At 41.3% G+C, this 25,913-nt stretch overlaps 1 protein-coding gene across 1 annotated transcript; it reads left to right on the forward strand.

Moving 5' to 3' along the window:
• The first annotated feature begins 4,029 nt into the window (after positions 1 to 4,029).
• Positions 4,030 to 24,118, forward strand: dipk2b (divergent protein kinase domain 2B). The gene is made up of 5 exons (XM_063049871.1): positions 4,030 to 4,398; positions 10,126 to 10,390; positions 13,163 to 13,336; positions 19,901 to 20,189; positions 23,779 to 24,118. The coding sequence occupies exons 1-5, from the start codon at positions 4,202 to 4,204 to the stop codon at positions 24,114 to 24,116; spliced, it is 1,263 nt and encodes a 420-aa protein (XP_062905941.1). The 5' UTR covers positions 4,030 to 4,201; the 3' UTR covers positions 24,117 to 24,118.
• The last annotated feature ends 1,795 nt before the right edge of the window (positions 24,119 to 25,913 follow it).

The following is a 25,913-nucleotide window of genomic DNA, read 5'->3' on the forward strand; positions in this document are numbered from 1 at the left end:
CATTTCTTTTGGTTCCATACATTGTCGACCACTCTGATCTTCAAAAGGGCCAATTTTATCCCTTACTATCCTTTTGCTCTTAATATACCTGTAGAAGCTCTTTGGATTATTCTTCACCTTGACTGCCAAAGCAACCTCATGTCTTCTTTTAGCCCCCTGCTTTCTTTCTTAAGTATTTTTTTGCACTTTTTATACTCCTCAAGCACCTTATTTGCTCCCTGTTTCCTATACATGTCATACATCTCTCTCTTCTTCTTTATCAGAGTTCCAATATCCCTTGAGAACCAAGGTTCCTTATTCTTATTCACGTTGCCTTTAATCCTGACAGAAACGTACAAACTCTGCACTCTCAACATTTCTCCTTTGAAGGCCTCCCACTTACCAATCACATCCTTGCCAGAGAACAACCTGTCCCAATCCACACTTTTTAGATCCTTACTCATTGGAGGTCAATGCAGGTACTGTATTTTTTCTAAATTGTAAAAGAGAATATGGACAAAACGAGTATCTAACGAGGACGTCATGAACAGAGCAAACACAAAAAGAGAAATAATGTATGAGATCATGAAAAGGCAACGTAACTTCATTGGACATGTGATTAGGAAAGAGGAGTTAGAATGCACAGTAATTATGGGAAAGACTGAAGGGAAGAAAGCAAGAGGAAGACAAAGACAAATGATGATGGATACAGCAGCCAGAGAACTGGAAATGAATACCAATGAATTGATCCACTTGACCCGAACAGGAGTGTGTGGGCCATGGCAGTCAAAGCTCAAACTGGGCATGGCACCTGATGATGATGATGATGATGAAAAGAGAAAAAACGTACTTCCAGGGTGCCATTAAGGAGGCAACTCGTGTGAGCAGCTCTGATGGAAATCATCAAATAGTCCCGTTTTAGACTACTATTGCTGAAAACCACAGCTACAGCCACAGACAAAGTAACACAGAAAGGAGATTAAAAAATCTATCACTACCCAAAGTCGACAAATCTTGAACAGACTCTGGCCACTGGTGCGGTTCTCCTTTAAGACAGTAGAAGAGAAGATGCCGCGTTGATTTAAAAGTTCACTTATGGAGACAAGGCTTCTGACTCCCAACATTGACTATCCTGCTGGTAGTCTTTGGTAAATAAAATTGAAGATCTCAGAGCAAGATTTTTGTACAGAAGGACATGAAGAGCTATTGCATTTTTTGTTTTACAGAATCTCGGCTGTCCCCTGCCATTCCAGATTCAGGATGCAGCTCAATGGCTTCGCATTTCACTGCAAGATAGGACTGCCGAGTCTTTCAAAGGCAGATGAGGTGGAGTATGCTTTATGATCAACTCTTGTGGTGTACAAACGTGGCGGTGCTGTCCCAGTTCTGCTCATCCGACCCGGAACATCTCGCGATCAAGTGCCGTTCACTTTATCTGCTGCAGGAGATTTCAGCGATCATCTTGGTAGCCATGTATATCCACCTCAGGCCAGTGTAAAACAGACTCTTGGTGAGCAGAGTGATGTCATCAACAAGCATGAAACAGCACATCCTGATGCCTTCCCCATCATTCTGGGGGATTTTAACCAGGCCAGATGGAAAAAGTGTCTAAATAATTGTTACCAACAAATCACCTGTGGAAACAGAGGAACCAACACACTGGCCAACTGTTATACCACCATCAAGAACACTTACTGTACCATCCCACGCCCACACTCTGGAAAGTCCGATCTCCTGGCTGTACTTCCACTCCCTGAGTATAGGCAGGGACTGAAGACCACAGCACCAGTAGTGAGGATGAAGAAGGTGTGGACAAAGGAGATCAGGAGCACTTACAGGACAGCTTTGAGTCAGTGGACTGGACTGTATTCAGGGATTCATCCTCAAGTCTGAATGAATATGCCACAGTTGTCACTGACTTTGTTAAAACCTGTGTGGGTGAGTGTGTGCCACGAGATCATGTAGTACATACCCAAATCAAAAGCCACAGATAAACCAGGAAGTTTGAAGTCTGCTGAAAGTTAGATCTGTGGCATTCAGGTGTGGTAAACCAGGACTATTTAAGGAGGCTAGATACAACTTACAGAGGGCTATCTCAAGAGCAAAGGAACAAGTCCGAACAAGGTTGGAGATGGAATTGGATACACGTCAACTCTGTCAAGGCTTGCAGGCCATTATTTCCTCCAAAGCGAAACCTGACATCATGAATGGCAGTGATGCTTCACGCACAACACCTTTTGTGCTCACTTTGAAAGGGAGAATAAAACTACAGCTATGAGGATCCCTGCAGCACCGGTGACCCTGTGACCTCTGTCTCAGAGGCCAACTCTTGTCTTTCAAGAGGGTGAACCTTCACAAGGTGACAGGCTGTGAAGGAGAACCTAGTAGGGCTCTGAAAACCTGTACCAGCCAGCTGGTGGGTGTGTTTAAAGACACTTCTGTTCTCTCATTGCTACAGTGTGAACTTCCCACCTGTTTCAAAAGGGCAACAATCAAATCAGTGCCCAAAAAGAGCAGGTTGAGCTGCCTTAACGACCATCATCCAGTAGAACTGACATCTAAGGCAATGAAATGCTTTGAGAAGTTGGTTATGACTAAAATAAAGTCCTGTCTCAGCAAGGACATGGACCCACTGCAATTTGCCTATCACCACAGAGGGTCTACAGTGGATGCCAATCTCATTGGCTTTTCATGTGGCCTTGGCTCACCTCTGCAATACTAATACTTATGCCGAACTGCTGTTTATTGACTGCAGCTCAGCATTTAACACAATTATTCCCGCAGGTCTGATCAAATAGCTCTAAATCCTGGGCCTCTATACCCCCTCTGCAACTGGATCCATAACTTCCTCACCGGAAGACCACAGTCTGTGCAGATCAAAAATAATATCTCCACCTCACTGACAATCAACATTGAAGCACCAAGGATGTGTGCTTAGTCCACTGCTCTACTTTCTCCACACCCATGACTTTGTGGCTAAGCACAGCTCGAATGCCATCTATAAATTTGCTGACAACATAGCTGTTGTTGGCAGAATTTTAGATGGTGACGAGAAGGCACACAGGAGCGAAATATATGAGCTAGTTGAGTGGTTTGCAGAAACAACCTTACACTCCCATCAGTAAGACCAAAGAATGGATTGTGGCTCAGAAAGGGTAAGATGAGGGAACACACACCAGTACTCAGAGGGATGAGAAAAGGAAAGAGCGAGCAATTTCAAGTTACTGGGTGTCAACATTTGAGGATCTATCCTGGGCCCAATATATAGATACAGTTACCAAGAGGCACAACAGTGGCTATACTTCATTTGTACGTTTGAGGAGATTTTGTATGTCACCGAAAACACTCACAAATTTCTACAGATGTACTGTGGAGAGCATTCTAACTGGCTGTATCACTGTCTGGCACGGAGGGGCTACCACGCAGGATCGAAAGAGGCTACAGTAAGTTGTGAACTCCATCAGCTCCAATATGGACACTAGCCTCCGTAGCCTCTAGGATATCTTCAAGAGCAATGCCTCAAAAAGGCGACATCAATCATTAAGGACGCTCATCACCCAGGGCATGCCCTTTTCTCACTGCTACCATCAGAGGGGAGCTACCGGGGCCTGAGGCAGACACTCAACAATTCAGGAGAAGCTTCTTCCCCTCTGCCATCCCATTTCCGAGGACATTGAACCAAGAAGAATACCTCACTATTTTTTTGCACTTAATTAATTTAATGTATATATTTACTGTAATTTAAAGCTTTTATGTATTGCAACACACTGCTGCTGTACAACAACAAATTTCACAACATATGTCAGTGATATCAAACCTGATTCTGATAAAGCTTCAAATAGCTTGTGGATTTAAAAAGTCCAGGATATCCGACTATTATCTATTACACAGCATGTGAGCACAATGATGTTGTTATGCGACACAGATAGGAAGCAAACAGATATTGTATCCTATCAGATTCCTGGACTGGAGAGCACGGAGGAAGTATGACCATAGCAACCAGATTATCAGCATGCTCCATATTTCCTCTCAGAACAATCTACACAGAAATGGAGGTAGTTGGATTCACACCATAGTCCAATTCAGTTTTCATAACTACATGCAAAAAATATTCTATTAACAATTTACATTTGACTTTCTGGAGATATGTTGCTTCACAGTTAATATGTATAAATCAATTACAGTTAAAAGTTAGAAGATCTGTGTGGAGGACTTGGTAAATATGTGGACTTGTACCATTTGGTCCTTAATATTTCTGGCACCCTGGGAAATAAGTTTAAACACAAGAGCTGAAGACATCACTAACGTAACAAAGCTGAAACCAGTCTACAACTTCGGCAGGAACTTTCTGGGTTTGGATAAGTGTGATGCTTGTGTCGGAACATCGTTGTGCAAAAAATTCTTCAGAGAAAAAATCAGGTGAGATTTGTGTTCCAGAAGGTCCGTTTATGGATAGTCTGTAAACTCTATCAGGTGTAAGGAGCCGAATATATTCAAGAGCAATTTTTAAATCAAGTAATCCAAATTTTGATTTTTCTGATTTGTTTCCATACTGAAAATGAAAAGTTTTGCAATGTCGTTTTAGTTTGGAGTGTGGGTTAAGTAGTAGCTACTCTGGGCATAGCAATACACTGAAACGGTTACCTACAAGTTGTCCTCTTTTTCCACAGCAATGCAGCCTGTTTGGCATTTTTAAATTCATTGTCTTAATCTGAATATTCCATTTGAATTGTACAATTCAAAAAAAAACTTTGGAAGCAATGTGGAATCCCCTTGAAATACAGGAGTGACAGATTGAAGTGCCTCATTATCAGACCCTATTTGCTTAATAGTTACTACTAGATTCTACCCATACTTTGATACCAATTTTAAAGGGTAATATTAGCTGATGTACAAGGAAAATACTAGAAAAAGTTATCAGATGATATCTATTCCCCTTTTCTCTCTTTATGATGCCTTATTCCAGAATAGGTCACTACTGCATTGGAGTTCCTGGTCTGATCTGAAAAAATCTTAACCTGACATTGTGTACGTCTGTATCAGATCTTTCCTCAATAGATCAATATTTGAAGGTGATAAACAGAGAAATTTAATGTTAAAAATTTAATAGCAATTTGTCAAAACTGAAATCTCGGGAGTAAAATTGATCATTGTTTGGGTTACAGTGAATCAATTATTTTCTACTGGAAAAGAATGCTTGTGGTGTAAAATGACTGCTGATTAATACTGAACCTATTTCTCGCAATTCACTTAGACCAACTGCATCTCATTTTAGAAAGTTGTGTTCCTTACCTACTTGCTCTCAAACTGATATATGGTGCAGAACATACAAAGAGCAGACATTTTAAAAGAAACAACAAGAAGGTAGACAAGAAAGAAACTTTGTCGTAATGGAAGTGCAGTTATCACAAAAGCAAGAAATAAAGAGTGGTGTATGTGGCACCTTTACTTGGTTTTGTACAACTATCACCTGAATCTTTCTCCAAGCTAAGGATATCAAGAAGTTTTATTCTTATGAGGATATAATATAGGATATATAAAGAAAATGAAATCTAATCCTATTCCTTCCAAAATGGTAACAAATCTTCCACACCCAACATTTCCTGTTGAAGGAAACAAACCCATGCTCATTTTAGGACAAAAGAAGAAAATGCTGAAAGCATTCAGCAGGGTTCTAGAGAGATAAATATAAACATGAGGAATTCTGCAGATGCTGTAAATTCAAGCTACACACATCAAAGTTGCCGGTGAACGCAGCAGGCCAGGCAGCATCTCTAGGAAGAGGTACAGTCGACGTTTCAGGCCAAGACCCTTCGTCAGGACTAACTGAAGGAAGAGCTAGTAAGAGATTTGAAAGTGGGAGGGGGAGGGGGAGATCCAAAATGATAGGAGAAGACAGGAGGGGGAGGGATGGAGCCAAGAGCTGGACAGGTGATTGGCAAAAGGGATATGAGAGGATCATGGGACAGGAGGCCTAGGGAGAAAGAAAAGTGGGGGGAACCCAGAGGATGGGCAAGGGGTATAGTCAGAGGGACAGAGGGAGTAAGAATGTGTGTATATAAATAAATAACGGATGGGGTACGAGGGGGAGGTGGGGCAGTAGCAGAAGTTTGAGAAGTCAATGTTCATGCCATCAGGTTGGAGGCTACCCAGACAGAACATAAGGTGTTGTTCCTCCAACCTAAGTGTGGCTTCATCTTTACAGTAGAGGAGGCCATGGATAGACATATCAGAATGGGAATGGGATGTGGAATTAAAATGTGTGGCCACTGGGAGATCCTGCTTTCTCTGGCGGACAGAGCGTAGGTGTTCAGCAAAACGATCTCCCAGTCTGTATCGGGTCTTGCCAATATATAGAAGGCCACATCAGGAACACTGGACGCAGTATATCACCCCAGCCGACTCACAAGTGAAGTGTCGCCTCACCTGGAAGGACTGTCTGGGGCCCTGAATGGTGGTAAGGGAGGAAGTGTAAGGGCATGTGTAGCACTTGTTTGGCTTACAAGGATAAGTGCCAGGAGGGAGATCAGTGGGGAGGGATGGGGGGTACAAAAAGACAAGGGAGTCGCATAGGGAGCGATCCCTGTGGAAAGCGGGGGGAGGGAGATGTGCTTAGTGGTGGGATCCCGTTGGAGGTGGCGGAAGTTACGGAGAATAATATGTTGGACCCAGAGGCCGGTGGGGTGGTAGGTGAGGACCAGGGGAACCCTATTCCTAGTGGGGTGGCGGGAGGATGGAGTGAGAGCAGATGTGCGTGAAATGGGGGAGATGCATTTGAGAGCAGAGTTGATGGTGGAGGAAGGGAAGTCCCTTTCTTTAAATCTGCTCAGGGGCACCAGGCCATTGTCTCCCACACCATCACCGACTTTATCTGCTCAGGGGATCTCCCATCCACTGCTACCAACCTTATAGTTCCCACACCTCACACTTCCTGTTTCTACCTCCTACCCAAGATCCACAAACCTGCCTGTCCTGGCAGACCTATTGTCTCAGCTTGCTCCTGCCCCACCGAACTCCTTTCTGCATATCTCGACACGGTTTTATCCCCCCTTGTTCAATCCCTTCCTACCTACATTCGTGACACTTCTCACGCTCTTAAACTTTTCGATGATTTTAAGTTCCCTGGCCCCCACCACTTTATTTTCACCATGGATGTCCAGTCCCTATATACTTCCATCCCCCATCAGGAAGGTCTCAAAGCTCTCCGCTTCTTTTTGGATTCCAGACCTATTTAGTTCCCCTCTACCACCACTCTGCTCCGTCTAGCAGAATTAGTCCTTACTCTTAATAATTTCTCCTTTGGCTCCTCCCACTTCCTCCAAGCTAAAGGTGTAGCTATGGGCACCCATATGGGTCCTACCTATGCCTGCCTTTTTGTTGGCTTTGTGGAACAATCTATGTTCCAAACCTATTCTGGTATCTGTCCCCCACTTTTCTTTCGCTACATCGACAACTGCATTGGCGCTGCTTCCTGCACGCATGCTGAGCTCGTTGACTTCATTAACTTTGCCTCCAACTTTCACCCTGCCTTCAAGTTTTCCTGGTCCATGTCCGACACCTTCCTCCCCTTTCTAGATCTTTCTGTCTCTATCTCTGGAGACAGCTTATCTACTGATGTCTACTATAAGCCTACTGACTCTCACAGCTATCTGGACTATTCCTCTTCTCACCCTGTCTCTTGCAAAAATGCCATCCCCTTCTCGCAATTCCTCCGTCTCCACCGTATCTGCTCTCAGGATGAGGCTTTTCACCCCAGGATGAGGGAAATGTCCTCCTTTTTTTAAAGAAAGGGGCTTCCCTTCCTCCACCATCAACTCTGCTCTCAAACACATCTCCCCCATTTCATGCACATCTGCTCTCACTCCATCCTCCCGCCACCTCACTAGGAATAGGGTTCCTCTGGTCCTCACCTACCACCCCACCAGCCTCCGGGTCCAACATATTATTCTCCGTAACTTCCGCCACCTCCAACGGGATCCCACCACTAAGCACATCTCTCCCCCCCCCCCCGCTTTCCACAGGGATCGCTCCCTATGCGACTTCCTTGTCTTTTCGTACCCCCCATCCCTCCCCACTGATCTCCCTCCTGGCACTTATCCTTGTAAGCCAAACAAGTGTGACACATGCCCTTACACTTCCTCCCTTACCACCATTCAGGGCCCCAGACAGTCCTTCCAGGTGAGGCAACACTTCACCTGTGAGTCGACTGGGGTGATATACTGTGTCCGGTGCTCCCGATGTGGCCTTCTATATATTGGCAAGACCCGACACAGACTGGGAGATCGTTTTGCTGAACACCTACGCTCTGTCCGCCAGAGAAAGCAGGATCTCCCAGTGGCCACACATTTTAATTCCACATCCCATTCTGATATGTCTATCCATGGCCTCCACTACTGTAAAGATGAAGCCACACTCAGGCTGGAGGAACAACACCTTATATTCCATCTGGGTAGCCTCCAATCTGATGGCATGAACATTGACTTCTCTAACTTCCACTAATGCCCCACCTCTCCTTCGTACCCCATCCATTATTTATTTATATACACACATTCTATCTCTCACTCCTTCTGTCCCTCTGACTATACCCCTTGCCCATACTCTGGGATTTTCCCCCCTCCCCCTTTTCCTTCTCCCTGGGCCTCCTGTCCCATGATCCTCTCATATCCCCTTTGCCAATCACCTGTCCAACTTTTGGCTCCATCCCTCCCCCTCCTGTCTTCTCCTATCATTTTGGACTCCCCCTCCCCCTCCCACTTTCAAATCTCTTACTAGCTCTTCCTTCAGTTAGTCCTGACGAAGGGTCTCGGCCCGAAACGTCGACTGTACCTCTTCCTAGAGATGCTGCCTGGCCTGCTGCGTTCACCAGCAACTTTGATGTGTGTAGATAAATGTAATCAGTGTTTCAGGTCAAGGACTCTCTATAAAACTGGAAAAGTCAGAAAATAAACATGTTTTGTTTGTTGAGGCATGGTTTGTGGTGGAGAAGAAATGTTTAGTTGGGAGTGCTTCAAGACCAAATCTGCCAAGGTAACAATTGCTTTAACTAATGAAGTTAGGGATACAAAAAACATCTGGAAATAAAAATATACAGACTCAATCTGTGAAGAAAAAAAGTTGGTACAGTATCTTAAATTGCTAAATTAAATATCTAGCCTAGCGGCTGCCACATGTCCATACAGAACATGTTACTTTGGAACAAAATAGGAGCTAAACACAGTGGGCTCAAAGTGGCAGTGGGATGGAGAATTAAAAACACAGGTAACCAAAGCTCAGCATTGTAATTGTCGAGAAGTGTTCAACAAAACAGTTACCCATCTGTATATGGTTTATCCAATATAGTAACAAGCACATTATGAACACTGAATGCAGTACAATTGATTAGAAAAACAAATGAAATGTTGCTTCAGCTGGAAGGTGTGTTTGAGTGTTTGGATGATAAAAATTGAAGAGGGTGTTGTAACGTCTATGGTTTCAGGGAAGGGAGACTGCTGGAAATGGAAAGCCAATCTAGAGAGTCCCTGGAGTACTGACTGGGAGTGGAGGGAAAAGCGTGTCTGCTGTGGAATTCCTGTTGAAAGTGATGAAAATTACAGGTCAATTGAAGGTGAAGGCTGGTGAGGTGGACAGTGACCACTCCCTTAATCCTTCTTCTGGCAGAGGGGAGCGGACATGCAATCAAAGTTCAGAAAGTAGAAGAGATGTGACTGAGAGCCCTGTAAACTAAGGTAGAGGTGAAGCCATAGCTCAAGGAAAAGGAAGATATTCAAGCACCGGGGTGGCAATCCTAATATCAAATTAGATACATCTGAGACAGACAAAAATCTGAGAATTGTAGAGAGTCCTTACAGAAAGGAACTGAGAGGTGTGGGTGACGGCTATAGTCAAGAGGTGTGAGAGCCGATATATCTAACATGGATGCTGATCACTGATCTAAGTGCCAACAACTTCCTCAACCATTTCCGGAACTAATCAAGATTATTAAATTAAATTATTTACTTTGAGATAGAAGCTTTGCTGTCAAATATTACTGTCTTTGGTGTAAACATGGAGGGAAAGGAAAAAAAAACGCGTTTCTGTAGGATGCACAGGAACTATTTACCAATGTCCATGTCTCCACATTTGTCTTATAAATTACATTGTTTGCAGATTTGAGAACTGGCTATCTGCAGACTTAAGACTCCCTCCGAGCCACAGGAATATTTACTTTGCCAATTATAGCGTCGATGCCGAGACCTGGAAGCCCGTCGTAATTTCCCGATTACAAAGCACGTATCAGAATGAACTTTCTGATCAGAAAATCTGCATCTCAGCCGCAAAAAAAGTTGCATGCAGCATTGAAAGTGTCCTCAGAGCCACAGAACGTTTCCAGAAATGGCTTACAGCTGACCGGCTGACTGCCGAGCTGGTTCAGGTATGTATTTTTTTTTGAATTGCTTAGTATATAAAGTATTACTGATCAAGATCAGGATTCTGAGGTAAACATCGATCCTGGTTCATACCTGTAGGAAAACAAGCACCCAGTCACTGGGAAAGCTGTAGGAACATCAAGAAATAATTAACAAAAATATACAGTTGAAAATATATATATATATATATATAACATACATGATCCTAATAGCAAGAACAATTTAAGGTGTATTATAAGCAGGTTCTTGAAAATTGAGGGAAATTAACAAACTGAGGGGAAAAGCAGCAAACAAACTGTAAATATTGGAAAAGCCAAAGCAGCAAAAAATGCAAGAAACACAAAGCACGTAAAGCAGCAACGGGGGAAAGAGAGAACTAAAACCAACATTTCAGCTGTAGTAAAATCCTTCATTAGAACTGGCAAAGCAATGAACGTGTGTTTTAAGTTTTAAAGAGAGGGAGTGGTAAGAATATCTGCAGTAGGTAAAAGGCTGAAATTGTCCATGTAATTACTTTGTAAAACTGCAATTAAATGCAGAAGAGATTTTAAAAAAGCCAATTGTTAAAGGTACTACACCTAACCAGATCAGCCAAATATCTGGCCCATTAGGTACATGGAGCTATGTGGTAGTGAAATTCTAGACAGCTTCTAGAGTAGGTTACATGGTTGGCACAACACTGTGGGCTGAAGGGCCTGTAATGTGCTGTATATTTTCTGTGTTCTATATTCTAAACCTAAGAGCATTCTCAGATAAGAAGCTGTTTATTATGCAGAAGGAACTGCCTGTGATCTGGTCATCTGGGCCCAATTGTTTAGCTGAGCTGGTTAGATTGGTTTGAACCAATCTGAGTTGTAAATAACAAAGTGAATCTGTGGGGGAAAAGAGCCATAAAGCAATTCTGCTCATAGCTTTGGGCCTGTTTCAATGAGAAGCTGACCCAGGTCAGTCAGATGATCTTGAACCAATGAAGTTGAAAGATACTACGTAGATTGATCCGATAAGGAAGAGAATAAGAATGGAGAATTGAGAGCACAGACAACAGCAACTCTGTGGAGACCAACCACTACAGAAGTAAATTGCCTCACGTAGGAAACATGAGGATTACATTCAGGATCAAGAGAAAACCTGGCTGGTGTAGGCTCCCTTTCCCGGGTATAGCTTTTTTCTCTTCGACCTTCATAGAAGGTCAGGGAAACTGAGTGAGTGTGCACACAGATAGTTGTGTAAATTCACATGAATGTGAACTGAGCCAATAAAGGTACTTGTCTGTAAATACAGATCTTCTCTGTGCCTAACTGATCATGATTGTTGAAGGTTAATACCTTGTAACATGAAATTGAAAGGCTTATGGGGATTTTTCATCAAAATAAACCATCTCAGAAAGGTATTACTTTCTTGTTATACATTTCGCTTGCCTTAACTTTGCAATGGAATGTAGCACACTTCATATGAGTTTTCTGTGCATTGTATATGCATATTAAACATTTCCTTATGAGTTAAGATAAGACCACTTGGCCCATTGAGCTCATGCCGACTCTCAAATTAAACGCATTAATGTTGCCACCCCCACCACCATTATATTTCTGAACTAGCCTATTCTCTCACATATCCCTTTAATGCCTTCCAATTCTCCAACTAGCCACGTTGATTATGGATAATTTATGGAGGCCAGATAACTTAATGAGCAACATATCTTTGGAATGTGGGAGGAAAGCACAGTAAAGGGAAACCCACGTGTTCACGGGGAGGATGTATAAATCAAAAGGAAGTCGGATCAAACCTGGGCTGCTGGAACTCTGTGGCAGCAGCACCACCTCTAGCACCACTCTGGCCTAATAGATTATGTAACATGTAAACTCTGGCCACTAAGGTTTGAAAACCATATACCAGAGTGATATAGATAAATCTTGATTTATCTCCTATTGGGTAATTCCTATTTGAAGTTAGCAGTGAGCTTAGATTTAATTTATTCATGAAATAATTTTAGAAGTTTTCTGCCTTCTTTTCACCTAAGCATTTTAACTTGGGTGCAGTCACCCTAAACAGCTCCACATGCCAGTTATTTAAATATTTAGATTAATTTTGTGATAGAAATAGCAAAGCCTCATCACTTTATTTAAGTCCAAATCAGAGTTAGTTAAGGGCAACATGGGAGCAGTTGGATCCCAAGTTGCAGTGAAACAAAGCTGGTAATAGATCTGTATGTCTAGGAAATTTTAAAAAACCTTTCTATTGGAACATAAAGCATTCTGTTGTTGTTCTAAACTATTACCATTTCATCATACTTCACCGCTGCCCTTTATGTTAGTCCTTCAGACCCATCAGAATTATGAACACCATCAGATGTCCTTCCTTCCCATTCAGCAAGTCCTACAGAAGGAGCACGATCAGCACTACAGGATTGCCAGTTTACTGTTTAATGAAACCTTATTATGAACATTGTGTATTACTTTCCTAATCTTTATTGAGCAAATATAGCCAAAGGCCTTGCTCATCATCTTCCTATCCTTCAGCCAAATTGAACATGCGCTTCTATAAATATGTAAAGTTCAAAGGGAAGACATAATTGTGCAATGCCAGAATTGGGCAGGGTTTAACCAGAACAATTATAAAATATTAAGAGGTGACACCTAAATGTAAGTCATTTAGCAGCTGAGAGTTAATATATTTGATCTACAGTATATGTATATTGTCACCATCCTGTATGCTGCTCTTGTAAGTTCTTCACTACTTCCACATAGATTTTAAAATAAAACTTTTTTTTTAAACTGCAGAGACTCCCTAGCCTCTTGCTGAGGTGTCCATCCCAGCGTCTGTTGGACCGGATCATCCGACGTTATGCTGAAGTGAGGGACTCAGGTAGCGTCTTGATGCGACATTTCACTGATCGAGACAAACTGCGCCTGCTCTATACATTGTCTGTCAACACCCACCCTATTGTCTTACAGGTATAGTTCTGTACAGCCACAATTCATTTTCACAGTTTCTATTCTCTCAGAGTGAGGTGCATGGTTAACACATAAGAAAATCTTCATTTTTAAAATATTGTAATTTATTTTGAACTATTTCCATTTTATCAAATTAGATCAATGATTTCAGATGTAGAAATTGCAAGAATTTATAATGCTTTTTATTTGCCAGTTCAATGCATGAATTGCATTATTCTCTTGCTCTCTGTGGTACAATTATTTTTCTATAGGCATTCCAAGAATTCAGTTATGGTATAAGGAATGGTGGGGAATAAGTATCCAATGAGGGTAAACCATCTCGGCAGACGGGTCAAACCGGGTGAGGGTAGCCAAGGGGTCTTTGACCTTCAGTGGGGTAGGGGATCTGTCTATCCCAGCGTGTGACATCTGGCCCTGGCAGATTGAGCGGAGGAGACCGATTAATGGTCCAATGGTCAAGAAGGCAGGCCCAGCAGGCGTTGTGGAGCACTAAGAGCACGACAAGACACTTATACATCATGGTCATCCACTGCAGCAGGAGAGGTCTCCAGCCGTAACGGTTGTCCGTGCCACTGGATCAAGGTCTCTTTTGCCGAGAGAGTGGGATTGCCTCTGTGCAATGGCTGTTCCACTTAAAACTCCATCAAGCACAGGTTTCAAAGTGCGTTCTTCGAATCCAAAGGACTACCACTATTGAGGGTGAAGATTTACTTTTTAAAAAGGTACTTGATGAGAGGGGAAACGTTTACCAGGAGGAGAAATCGATATTCATGCCATCAGGTTGGAGGCTACTTAGACAGAATACAAGGTGTTGCTCCTCCACCCTGAGGGCTGCCTCATCATAGCATAAGAACCAATGGTGGAGGAAGGAAAATACCTTTTTTTTGAAGGAGGACAACGTCTCTGATGTCCTGGAAAGGAAAGTCACATCCTGGGAACAGACACAGCAGAGAATGGAACTGAGAAAAGGGAATGGCATTTTTATAGGAGCCAGGGTGGGAAGAGATATAGTCAAGGTAATTGTGGGAATCGGTAGGTTTATAAAAGATGTTGGTTGACAGTTTGTCTCTAAAGATGGAGACAGAGAAATCGAGAAAGAGGAGGGAGGTAGAAATGGACCAAGTGATTTTAAGGGCAGGGTGGAAGTTAGAGGCAAAGTTGTTGAAATTGATGATCTCAGCACGAATGCACGAAGAAGCACCAATGCTGTGGAGGAAGATTTGGGCAACATTACCGGGGAAGACTTGGAACATGGACTGGTCTATGTAGTCAACAAAGAGGCAGGCATAGCTGGTGCCCATGGCTGCTCATTGAGTTTGGAGAAAGTGGGAGAAGCGAAAGGAAAAACTGTTGAGGGTGCGGACCAGTTCTGCCAGATAGAGGAGGGTGGTGGTGGAGGGGAACTGGTTGGTTCTTTCATTGAGAAAGAAGTGGAAAGCTTTAAGACCCTTCTTGATGAGGGATAGGACTGGACATCTATGGTGAAAATGAGGCAGTCAGGTTCAGAGAATTGAAAGTTACTGAGGAATTTAAGAGCATGAGAAGTATTGCGGATATAGGTGGGAAGGGATTGAATCGAGTGATACAGTGGGGTCAAGGTATGAGGTATTGAGTTCAGCGGGGCAGGAGCAGGCAGAGACAATAGGCCTATGCAGATCATCAGACTCTTAACGTAGGAGGTAGAAGCAAGCAGTGCAGCATAAGGGAACTATGGAGTTAGTGGTGGATGGGAGTTCACCAGAGTTGATAGGTCAGTGATGGTGTCAGAGGCAGTTTTCTGATGGTCTGGAGTGAGGTCCTCTTCAAGAGGTAGGTATGAGGAAGTGCCTGAGAGTTGCAGCCTTACATAACTTTGCAAAATAAATGTGAAAAAGATATCAGGAACATAAATGTTAGGAAATGAAACTGGCCAGGTGGTGGATGCATCAGTGGGAAGAGCGACCATAATTCTGTAAATGTTTCAAAATAGCAATGGAGAAGGATAGAGCTGGTTCTCAAGGTCTTGAACTGGTAGGAGGCCAATTTCAAGAGTGTAAGAATTCTTTTAAACGTGAGTCTGTCATGGCATGGGAAAATGTGAGGTATTTCTCATTGTAACAAATAGAGGGGCTGGTGTATTTTTAAACCATTTATCACATTGATTCTTAGCTGCCAGATTTACCTTATTAGAGAGACACAGCAATGAAATACAGTACAGTTCTGAGGAATGACAGCTGAAAATAAAAATTGTTCTGGGAGTAGAAAGGATAGATGGATGACCAAAACCAGTAGTCCCCTGGTTCAGAATCAGGGGTTAGCCATTCACAATATAGGGGAAAATGAAAATTCATCACCAGAGGGCAGTGAATCTCAGAATTTTTTACCTGAGCAGTTTGTGGCTGTTCAGATTCTAAGTATACACCAACATGGATAGGTAGGTGAATTCTAGATATTAAGGGAATTAAAAGTCAGTTTAGAAAGGTCACAGCTAGCTGAAAGATTTCTTCCTTTATCTTCTGCACATTCTCTCCAATCCTCATCTCCTTCACTGCAATAGTATGCAAGAGGGGTGACAAAGCATAACCTGTCAGTGATCAGCAGAAAATATTTTACAAATTGAGAATTTCTTCTAAAGTTTTCATTTCACCCTCCTCCCCCACCCATCTTTCCCTACATCTGGTTTCACCTATCACTTGCCAGCTTGTATTCCTTCTTGTCTGCCACCTCCCTTTTATAGCTTCCTCCCATTTCCTCTCCAGCCTTGCTGAAGTGTCTGGACCCAAAACTTCAACTGCTTATTTCTCTCCTTAGCTCCTTAGATGTTGCCTGATCTGTTGAGTTGCTTCAGTATTTTGTATATGTTGATCTGAATTCTGAGCATTTGCAGAGATCTTATGTTACCAATTCTTCGAGGTTTCTTAGAAAAATATAAGGGAAGTGAAAGTCATGAAAATTGGAGGGTGTAATAGTTTGATCTAAAACCAATGTATTATGCCACAACATTGAAGACTACAATGGGATGAGGGATCATTTGGCTAGAGTAGACTGGGACCCTAGGCTGGACGGGTGAGGAACAGTGGAAGACTTTCAAAGAGATTTTTCACAGTGCTGAACAGCAGTATATTCCAGTTAAAAGAAAAGACAGTAAGGGTAGGGAGAGCCAGCCTTGGATAACTAAGGAAATAAAACAAGGCATCAAACTAAAAGCTCATGCATACAAAGTTGCCAAGAGTAGTGGGAAACTGGAAGATTGGGAAAAACTTTAAAAAGTAACAAAGAACCATTCAGCGAGCAAAAAAGAAAGGGAAGCTAGATTATGAAAATAAACTAGCACAAAATATAAAAATGGATAGTAAAAGTTTTTATAATTATATAAAGAGGAAAGTGTGGCTAAAGTGAACATTGGTCCCTTGGAGGACGAGAAGGAGGAATTGATATTGGAAAATTAGGAAAAGGCAGAGGATTTGAATAACTATCTTGTATCAGTCTTCATGATTGATTTGTTAAAGTGAGAGGTTATGGATGCGATGGGAGGTGAGGACCTCAATACAGTAGCTGGTAGCTATCACTAAAAAGATAGTGCTGAGCAAACTTGTGGACCTGAAAATAGACAAGTCCCCTGGTCCTGATGGAATGCATCCCAGGGTACTGAAAGAAATGGAGTAAAGTTATAGTAGAGGCTTTGGTGATAATTTAGCAAAATTCTCTGGACTCTGGGCAGGTCCCGGCGGATTGGAAGATGGCAAATGTCATGCTACTGTTCAAAAAAGCATGTAGGCAAAAGGCAGGTAACTATAGGCCAGTTAGTTTAACATCTGTAGTTGGGAAAATGCTTGAAGCTATCATTAAAGAAGAAATAGCGAGGCATCTGAAAAGAAATAGATTCATCAGGCAGATGTAGCATGGATTCAGCAAAAGAAGGTCCTGTTTGACAAACTTACTGGAGTTCTTTGAGTATATAATAAGCGCAGTGGATAGAGGGGAACAATAAGCAAATTGTGCAGAAGATACTGAGTCTGCAGAGAGATATAGATAGGTTAAGTGAGTGGGCAAGAGTCTGGCAGATGGAGTACAATGTTGGTAAATGTGAGGTCATTCACTTTGGAAGAAAAATTAAAGAACAGATTATTATTTAAATGGTAAAAAAAATTGTAGCATGCTGCTGTGCAGAGGGACTTGGGAGTGCTTGTGCATGAATCACAAAAGGTTGGTTTGCAGGTGCAGCAGGCTATCAAGGCAGCAAATGGAATGTTTGCCTTCATTGCTAGGGGTCTGAATTTAAGAGCAGGGAGGTTATGTTGCAACTATACAGGGTACTGGTGAGACTGCATCTAGAGTACTGCATGTAGTTCTGGTCTCCTTAACTTGAGGAAGGATATACTGGCTTTGGAGGTGGTGCAGAGGAGGTTCACCAGGTTGATTCCAGAGATGAGGGGGTTAGACTATAAGGAGAGATTGAGTTGCCCTAGACTGTAGTCACTGGAATTCAGAAGAATGTGAGGAGATCTCATAGAAGCATATAATATTATGAAAGGGATAGATGGGATAGAGGCAAGAAAGTTCTTTCCACTGGTAGGTGAGACTAGAACTAGGGAACATAGCCTCGAGATTTGGGGAGTAGATTTAGAACAGAGATGAGGAGGAACTGCTTTTCCCAGAGAGTGGTGAATCTATGGAATTCTCTGCCCAATGAAACAGTGGGGGATATCTCAGTAAATATATTTAAGACAAGGTTGGATAGATGTTTGCATAGTAGGGGAATTAAGGGTTACGGGAAAAGGCAGGTAGGTGGAGATGAATCCATGTCCAGATCAGCCGTGATATTGAATGGTGGAGCAGGCTCGACAGGCTAGGTGTCCTACTCCTGCTCCTACTTCTTACGTTCTTATGAAAAGACTACATAGTCTTCTTCTTTGCCCCTCACTGAAGACGAGAGGTTCTTAACTGACTGGACATTTCCTACCGTAGCCACGTGGTCAAGCTCATCTTTCCCAATAACCTCAACTACCATCCATGGGAAGCACAGGGAGGAGCAAAAGAAAAGCTGGAAGTATCATTGAACCAACACAAGGGAAAATCCCTCGAATGTAATCAAGCTAAAATAAATGTGTCTGGGATACCTTACGGTCCTGAAAATGAAATTGCTTGACTTTTGACACTTTCAGGAATAAGTTCAGCACCATCTGGAAAAAAAGTTCGCACCCACAGCTCTAGCTGTCAGAATCAGAATTATTATCATCGACATGTGTTGTGAAATTTGTTAACTTAGCAGCAGCAGTTAAATGTAATACATGATAATATAGAAAGAAAGAAATCAAATACAGTAAGTTATATATGTACTGTATATTGAATAGATTAAAATAATGCAAAACAGAAATAATATATATTAAAAATAGTGAGGTAGTGTTCATGGGCTTAATGTCCATTTAGGAATCATATGGCAGAGGGGAAGAAGCTGTTTCTGAATTGCTGAGTGTGTGCCTTCAGGCTTCTGTATCTCCTTCCTGATGGTAACAATAAGAAAAGGGTATGTCCTGGGTGATTGAGATCCTTAATAACTAACGTCGCCTTTCTGAGGCACCATTCCTTGAAGATGTCTTGGGTATTATGGATGCTAGTACCCAAGATGGAGCTGACTAATCTTATGACTTTCTGTAGCTTCTTTCAGTATTGTGCAGCAGCAACTACACTCCCCCCCCCCCCAGTGATGCAGCCTGTTAGAACGCTCTCCATGGTACATCTACAGAAGTTTGAGTGTTTTAGGTGACAAGCCAAATCTCTTCAAACTCCTAATGAAATACAGTCACTGTCTTGCCTTCTTTATAGTTGCATTGATATGTTGAGACCAGGTTAGATCAACAGGAATCTTGACACCCAGGAACTTGAAATTCTTCCCACTCTCCACTTCTGATCCCTCTATAAGGGATCAAGTTCCCTTATCTTACCCTTCCTGAAGTTCACAGTCAGCTCTTTCATCTTACTGACATTGAATGCATGGTTGTATTATCAGTAAATTTATGGCTGGCATTTGAGTTACACCTAGCCACACAGTCATGGGTATAGAGAAAGTAGAGGAGCGGACTAAACACACATCCCTGTGGTGCGCCAATGTTGATCGTCAACGAGGAGGAGATATCATCACCAATCTGCACAGATTGTGGTCTTCTGGTTAGGAAGTCAAGGTCCCAATTGCAAAGGGAGGTACAGATGCCCAAATTCTATAACTTGTTGATCAGGATTGTGGAAATGATAGTGTTAAACGCTGAGCTATAGTCAATGAACAGCAACCTGACATAGGTGTCTGTATTGTCCAGGTGAGCCAAGGCCGTGTAAAGAACCATTCAGGTTGCATCTGCCATTGACCTATTGTGGCATGGGCAAATTGCAGTGGGTCCAGGTCCTTGCAGAGGCAGGAGTTCATTCCAGCCATGACCACCCTCTCAAAGCATTTCATCACCATATTAAAAGCCCTGTATTAAAAACATTAGTGAATGAGTCGGTCCTGTTCATAAAGCACAAATTAAGTTCTTCAGTTTTAAAAAAAGCCGGTACTGTCCTGTAATAATGACCAATATATCTATTCAGCTTTTTCCAGGGATAGAAGGGTGGCCATTTTTACGATACTTTGGCTCTTGTGGTCGAGTAATTGTGACTCCATGGACAAAATCAATCAAAGCATTTTATAATGAATCCTCCAAAGTCACCGCAGATATCGCTTACCAGCTTCTTCATATTACTCATTTGCTGGGAAACAATGACTTGAATTATTTCATGTACTATGCCAGTGTCCATAGTAACATGTTTGGCACCTTTGAGGATGGACGACTTTACATCATAGACACCAGCACAATAGGAATCATTGACAAGCTGGAAGGTAAGGATTCTTAGTGGACTTGTTTTAATTATCAGAATGTGTTATGCCTGCAAATACTGTGTAAAAATGTAGTGATCTTTTTATACAATGCATATGCTATTCATCTCTAGAGTACCACCTCTAATCTGGATAACCTCACTCTTCATGTATTTTCTATTTGTCAACTAATTTATCTATATCACCTTTACCGTGTCCTCACAATTTACTTCAGGCTCATCCGGCAAGCACTCTGTTTGCATATCAGCTAATTTAGTTACATAACTAGTCCCTGTATCTAAGTCACTTAACACAACTGCAAAAAGCTGAAGCCCCAAGGCCGGTCCAGGATAACCTAGCAATTAGCTTATTGTCCTGAAATTAACTATTTTCACTTCCTTTTCTTTACCATCAGCTAACTAATCTCCTTCCCATACTAACATATTATCTTTTATATCATATTTGCTATAATCTTTAATGTTGCTCTTTAATAATAGTATATTATTGTCATCACATGAACCAAGACAGTTTAGCTCATTTTGCCTATTTTCATTCAAATCAAATCAATACAGTGTATTAAGGTAGAACACAGTAAAGCAGTAACAATGCAGAATAAAGTGAAAAGGCTCCAGACAAAGTGCAGTGCAGGTAAATAATAAAGTGCAAGATCATATCAAGGTAGATTGTGAGGTCAAGAGATCTGTTCAACAGTCTGATAACAGAGGGATAAAAGCTGTCCTTATGTTTAGTAGTAGACACTTTAAAGGGTTTTGTGTCTTTTGCCCAATGGAGGAGTGGAGAAGTCAGAATATCCAGGGTGGATAGGGTCTTTGATTATGCTGGACGCTTTGTGGAATTCCAAAAACAGTGCATCATCATTATCTAATGCTCTCATGGTCAAACTTCCAACTTCTATGTTCAGTACATTTAACTTAATGTTTTTGAAAATGAATTTGCTCCAAATTTATACCACACCACATTCAACCAACACCAAGCCATACTCTTGTCAACACCATCTAATGACCAGATTCCAAAGAAACTCAACCGAAAAAAAGCAAGCAAAAATCCTTGTCAATCATGTTCTGACCATTCTTATTACTTTCAGCTCTTCCAATGCCATGTGCCACCTGCACTTTCAAATTCTTATGTTCCCCTGGGTTTTAGGTATCCACCACTACCAAACATAAACTACTAAAAATCTTGTACTCCGGAAACACGCAATCCTCTGAAACATAAATACCTGAATAAAAAGCCCTCAAAAACATAACTTTTAAACAATATAAAATATTAAAAATACAAATTTAGATTTAATATATCTTGTAAATATTGAGGTTCTTTTTAAAACTACAAGCCATTCCCTTCTCTTCCCTACCCTTGCTCTCACACCCCGAAGGCAAAGAATTTGCCTGCGAATACAAGTCATAACCATGTGCCATTTATTTCAAGTTCTCTCTTCAGCAAGTCACTCTTCAGGGATTCTAGCAATCGAACATAGCCTGATGCCAAGAGATGTATTATATACTTATCAAGTCTTCTGCACTTAATACTGTTGTAATATATTTGAAGCAAAGAACAAAGCTCTATTTGCCCGGTTGATATGCCCTGTCTTTATTTGATGGCCATTGCAATGAGCCCTCTGAATTCTTGATCAGTATTTCCAAGTGTGTTGCTGCTGCCACTTGTGTTTTTGTTATATCCCCTCCCAGAGTGATCCTATATCCAGTACTTATCCTGATCCCACTTAACCATGACTACCATTCTTTAAACACCAAGTTCACTCCACCAACATTACTTTTCCAGAAAACAGACAATCTGGATTTTTCAAACATATTTGTCCACAAAATATGGGCATTGCTGGAAATTCAGATCTATAATTCATTCCCAAAATGTTTGATTGTTAACTGTCTCCATTCAATTACATCAATGGGTCTTGAATCACACAAAGGATAGCATAAGCAGTTTTTTTTCTTCCCTGATGTACATAGACAAATCAGACTTTTTCCCCTCACAATAAAGCATTTCATGGTTACCATCCCTATTTGTTCTAATTTTTAAAAAATACTTCATTACCCAAATTTAAGTGTCCTGAGAAACATTGGTGGATCTAAATTGATAACCCAGGATCAACAGTGCCATTTTATGGATACCAGTCTAGTAACTCGAACACACTATTATTACACCATCTTCGAGGTATGCCTACCCTGAAGAAGTTTTGCTTTGACCCCAGCATCTGCAGATTATTTTGTGTTTATTATTACACCCATATCATTGATGCCACGCTCTTAGTTCATCATTGTTAGCACTTGTTTTCCTTTGATAAGACATTATATACTACAACAACAAATTCCTCTGTCCCTTTCAGAGATACCCTGCTTATCACCTGCAATTCTGCTCTCCTCTGTATTCTATCTTACGCATCAAATTGCCTAATTCCCCTCAACAGAACCTTTAATCTAGCCATCCTTTTAACTTGCATTCTTAAGTATGAAGGGAGTACTGCACAGTCGGTGAAAACACACCCTTTCAGGTCAGGTATTAAATAGTAGTCTGCATTCCTTTGGTAAAGCGCTGAACCATTCACTTAGCGACTAGAGGCTAAGAATCTAGATTGGAGTTCAAATCTCACTCTGGCAGTGTCAACATTTATATTCAGTTAATCATCAGGAATTATATTTAAATGCATAAAACATGGTCTTGGTAATGAATTATTCCTCAGTGAAAGCACATTGGTTATGATCACACTACTATTTGTGGGAAGGTGCTGTCTAAAATTGTGCAATGCATTAGGTTCTCTGACTATACAATGAATGAAGTTATTTTGGGAATCCTGCAGTTGTGAAACCTTTTATCTCAGCTGATGACAAAATACAATTACTTTTATATATTTTCTATCGCAGTTTTTAAAACTATTATAAAGTTGCCTTATACATAATGTAAGAATTAAACAGGAAAGATGTGAGATCACTGTCTTCAATGAAGAATTTGAAACTTTTAAAACAGTATGAGATTATTTTAAACACAAGAGATTCTGCAATGCTGGAAATCCAGAGCAACAAGCAGAAAACATTGGAGGAACTCAGCAGGGCAGGCAGCATTTCCACAGGTACTGCCTGACCTGCAGAGTTCCTCCATCATTTTGTGAGAGATTATTTTGGGTGTCTGGAATGCCCTGACAGGGGAAATACTGTATGGGGATATGATAGTATTGTTTAAGAACTTGGGCAGACACAAGAATAGGCAGGTAATGGAGCAATGTAGACCATGTGCAAGCAGATGGGATTAGTTTCATTTGGTCAACAGGCATCATGGGCTGAATATCCTGTTCCTGTGCCCTGGTGTTGTGTTCTGGACTCCGTAATAGTTTTCCTTGGAATTCCCACCATCAAAATTGTAATTCACAAATGGGGAAATTTTTGTGTCAATTCACCTTTGATCATTGGTTACGTATTAATAGATTGATTAGTGGTATGTTCAAAACACCCCTTGCTCATGTTGTAAATGTATATTTGCCTAGTTTGAACAAAGCTATTCATATTTCACTGTCCATTCACCTTTGTACCATGAATGAACATCTTTAAAAAACATGATTTGTTTACATGTCTTCTCTTTGCAGATGAGGAATTTGTCCATGGAAAAAATGATGTCTTCTCTTGTTTGACTTCAGACTGCAAAATCAATTTTTCACCTTGTGGGAACATCAGTGAAGCACAAAGCTTCATTCTAGTGTGCAGAGACCTCCTGCCTCACTTAGTGGTAGGCAAATTTAGTTCTTCTCCAACTGTGCAAAACCAAATAGACAGATATCTAAGTCTTTGCAGTGATGAGACACTCTCCACTAAGGCTATCCTTGAGGCAGTCAGAGAGCTTATGGAATTGTTAAAATCTTTACGCCCTTGTGATCCTTATTTTGAATACAGATATCCAGAATGCAAGTACAATAAAAACTATTGATACCACGAACCTTCTGCAGGTTTAAAGGAATTTGTATTTCAGTATCCACCTCCCTTGCATTTGCGCACATTCATAAACAATGAATTTCATAGCACGATCACACTTTTGTTAAAGGAATGCATAGTTACCACAGTATCAGGTCACTGAATGGGGCTATGGAGCAATATTTTGATATCTTTTAAGACACACATTTAGGGAAGTTAAACCAGGGCAGGGCATAAAAAGTAAGTGGCAGGGCCTGACAATGATATGAGAGATATCTTGAGATACAAGTAGGTAGCTTAAAGCGTCGACAGTGAGGATATGAAGTATGGCATTCTTGTTTTAAATGGCCAAGACATTAAGTATAAGAGTGGGGGGCATTGTGTTACAGATGAAGATTAAGTTACTTAGACTGCACCTGCAGTATTTTTATAGTTCTGATCACCACACTACAGGAAAAATATGACGAAAAGATTGACAAGAACATTGTCTGAATCTGTGGGACTGAGTTATGCAAGGAGAGATTGGATGGGCTAGGGCTGCTTTCCCCTGATAAATGTTGTGATAGAGGTACAGAACTGTGCAAAAGTCTTAGACACCCCACTTTTTTAAAAAAAGGTTTCAGATGGTGTGGCTTCCACAGAGCCCTAACTTTAACATCATTGAGGCCACCTGAGGTTACCTGGAGATATAGAAGCAAGTGACACAGCCCAAGTCTGCAGAAGAACTATGGCAAGTTCTCCAAGATGCTTGGAACAACCTACCAGCTGATTTTCTTATAAAACTGCACCGCAGTGTACCTAAGGGAATTGATGCAGTTTTAAATGCAACAGGTGGTCACACCAAATATTGATCTACTGTTTACTACTCTTTATAGTTCTTTTTTGATAATTAGAACCTTTTCATTCCATTATTTTGAAAGCATCTTTGCTATACAGAATATTTTTTTTACATGTGCCTAAGATTTTTACACAGTACTGTATATAAAATTATGAGGCATAAATAGGGTAGATAACCAATTTGCCATGGCTAAAGCTAGAGGGTATAGGTTTAAGGTAAGGGGATTTGAAGGCAATCCCAAGGGCAGAAGAGTATCTTTCACTCAGTGGTTGGTATCTGGAATGGGGTGCCGAGAACGTGGTGGAAGAATGCTACATTTCTGAGGCTTTTGGATAGGCACTTGAATGAGCAAGGCATAAAATCATATGGAATTAATCCAGGCATATAGGATTTGTAGAGCTAGGCATGATGGTCAGCTTGACACAAGGTACCAAAGTTTGTTTCTATGTTGTACAACTCAATGACACTTAAAAACCTAGTGGTGAAATTACATAAATAGTTGTAAAACAAGCAATTAACAATTTTAGTTTCAATGGGATGGGTTGAAATTCCAGTGCATCTAATGTGTGTGAAGGACTGTGAACATTCAGAGAAACAGATAAGGGAATCAGGCTCACTATCAAAATGCACACCATCCAAGAAGGAACCTGCTTGGAGTCCCTGCCAAAGGGAATAATTAGGTTTCTACCCGTAACTCTTAATTGAAATCTGTTACTCAACAGGGTAAACTTTGTATTTTGAATTTACTTAGGACTTGAATGCACACTGATTAAATGTTTCAGTTCAGATCAGGTCAGGTGGTACCCATTGCTTTATCGAGGTATCCACTTTCACCACACGAACAACATATTCTTGCGCCACTCTTACTGTTGGTTCAGTCTAATACTGTACTGCTCTAATACTCAATATTGCATAGCTCATTTGCTGGAACATGAATCTTAAAAAACCAAGACCTCAGAGCCCATAAGCAGATGT

Source organism: Mobula hypostoma, chromosome 6 (assembly GCF_963921235.1).
Source record: "Mobula hypostoma chromosome 6, sMobHyp1.1, whole genome shotgun sequence".
NCBI classification, from domain to species: domain Eukaryota; kingdom Metazoa; phylum Chordata; class Chondrichthyes; order Myliobatiformes; family Myliobatidae; genus Mobula; species Mobula hypostoma.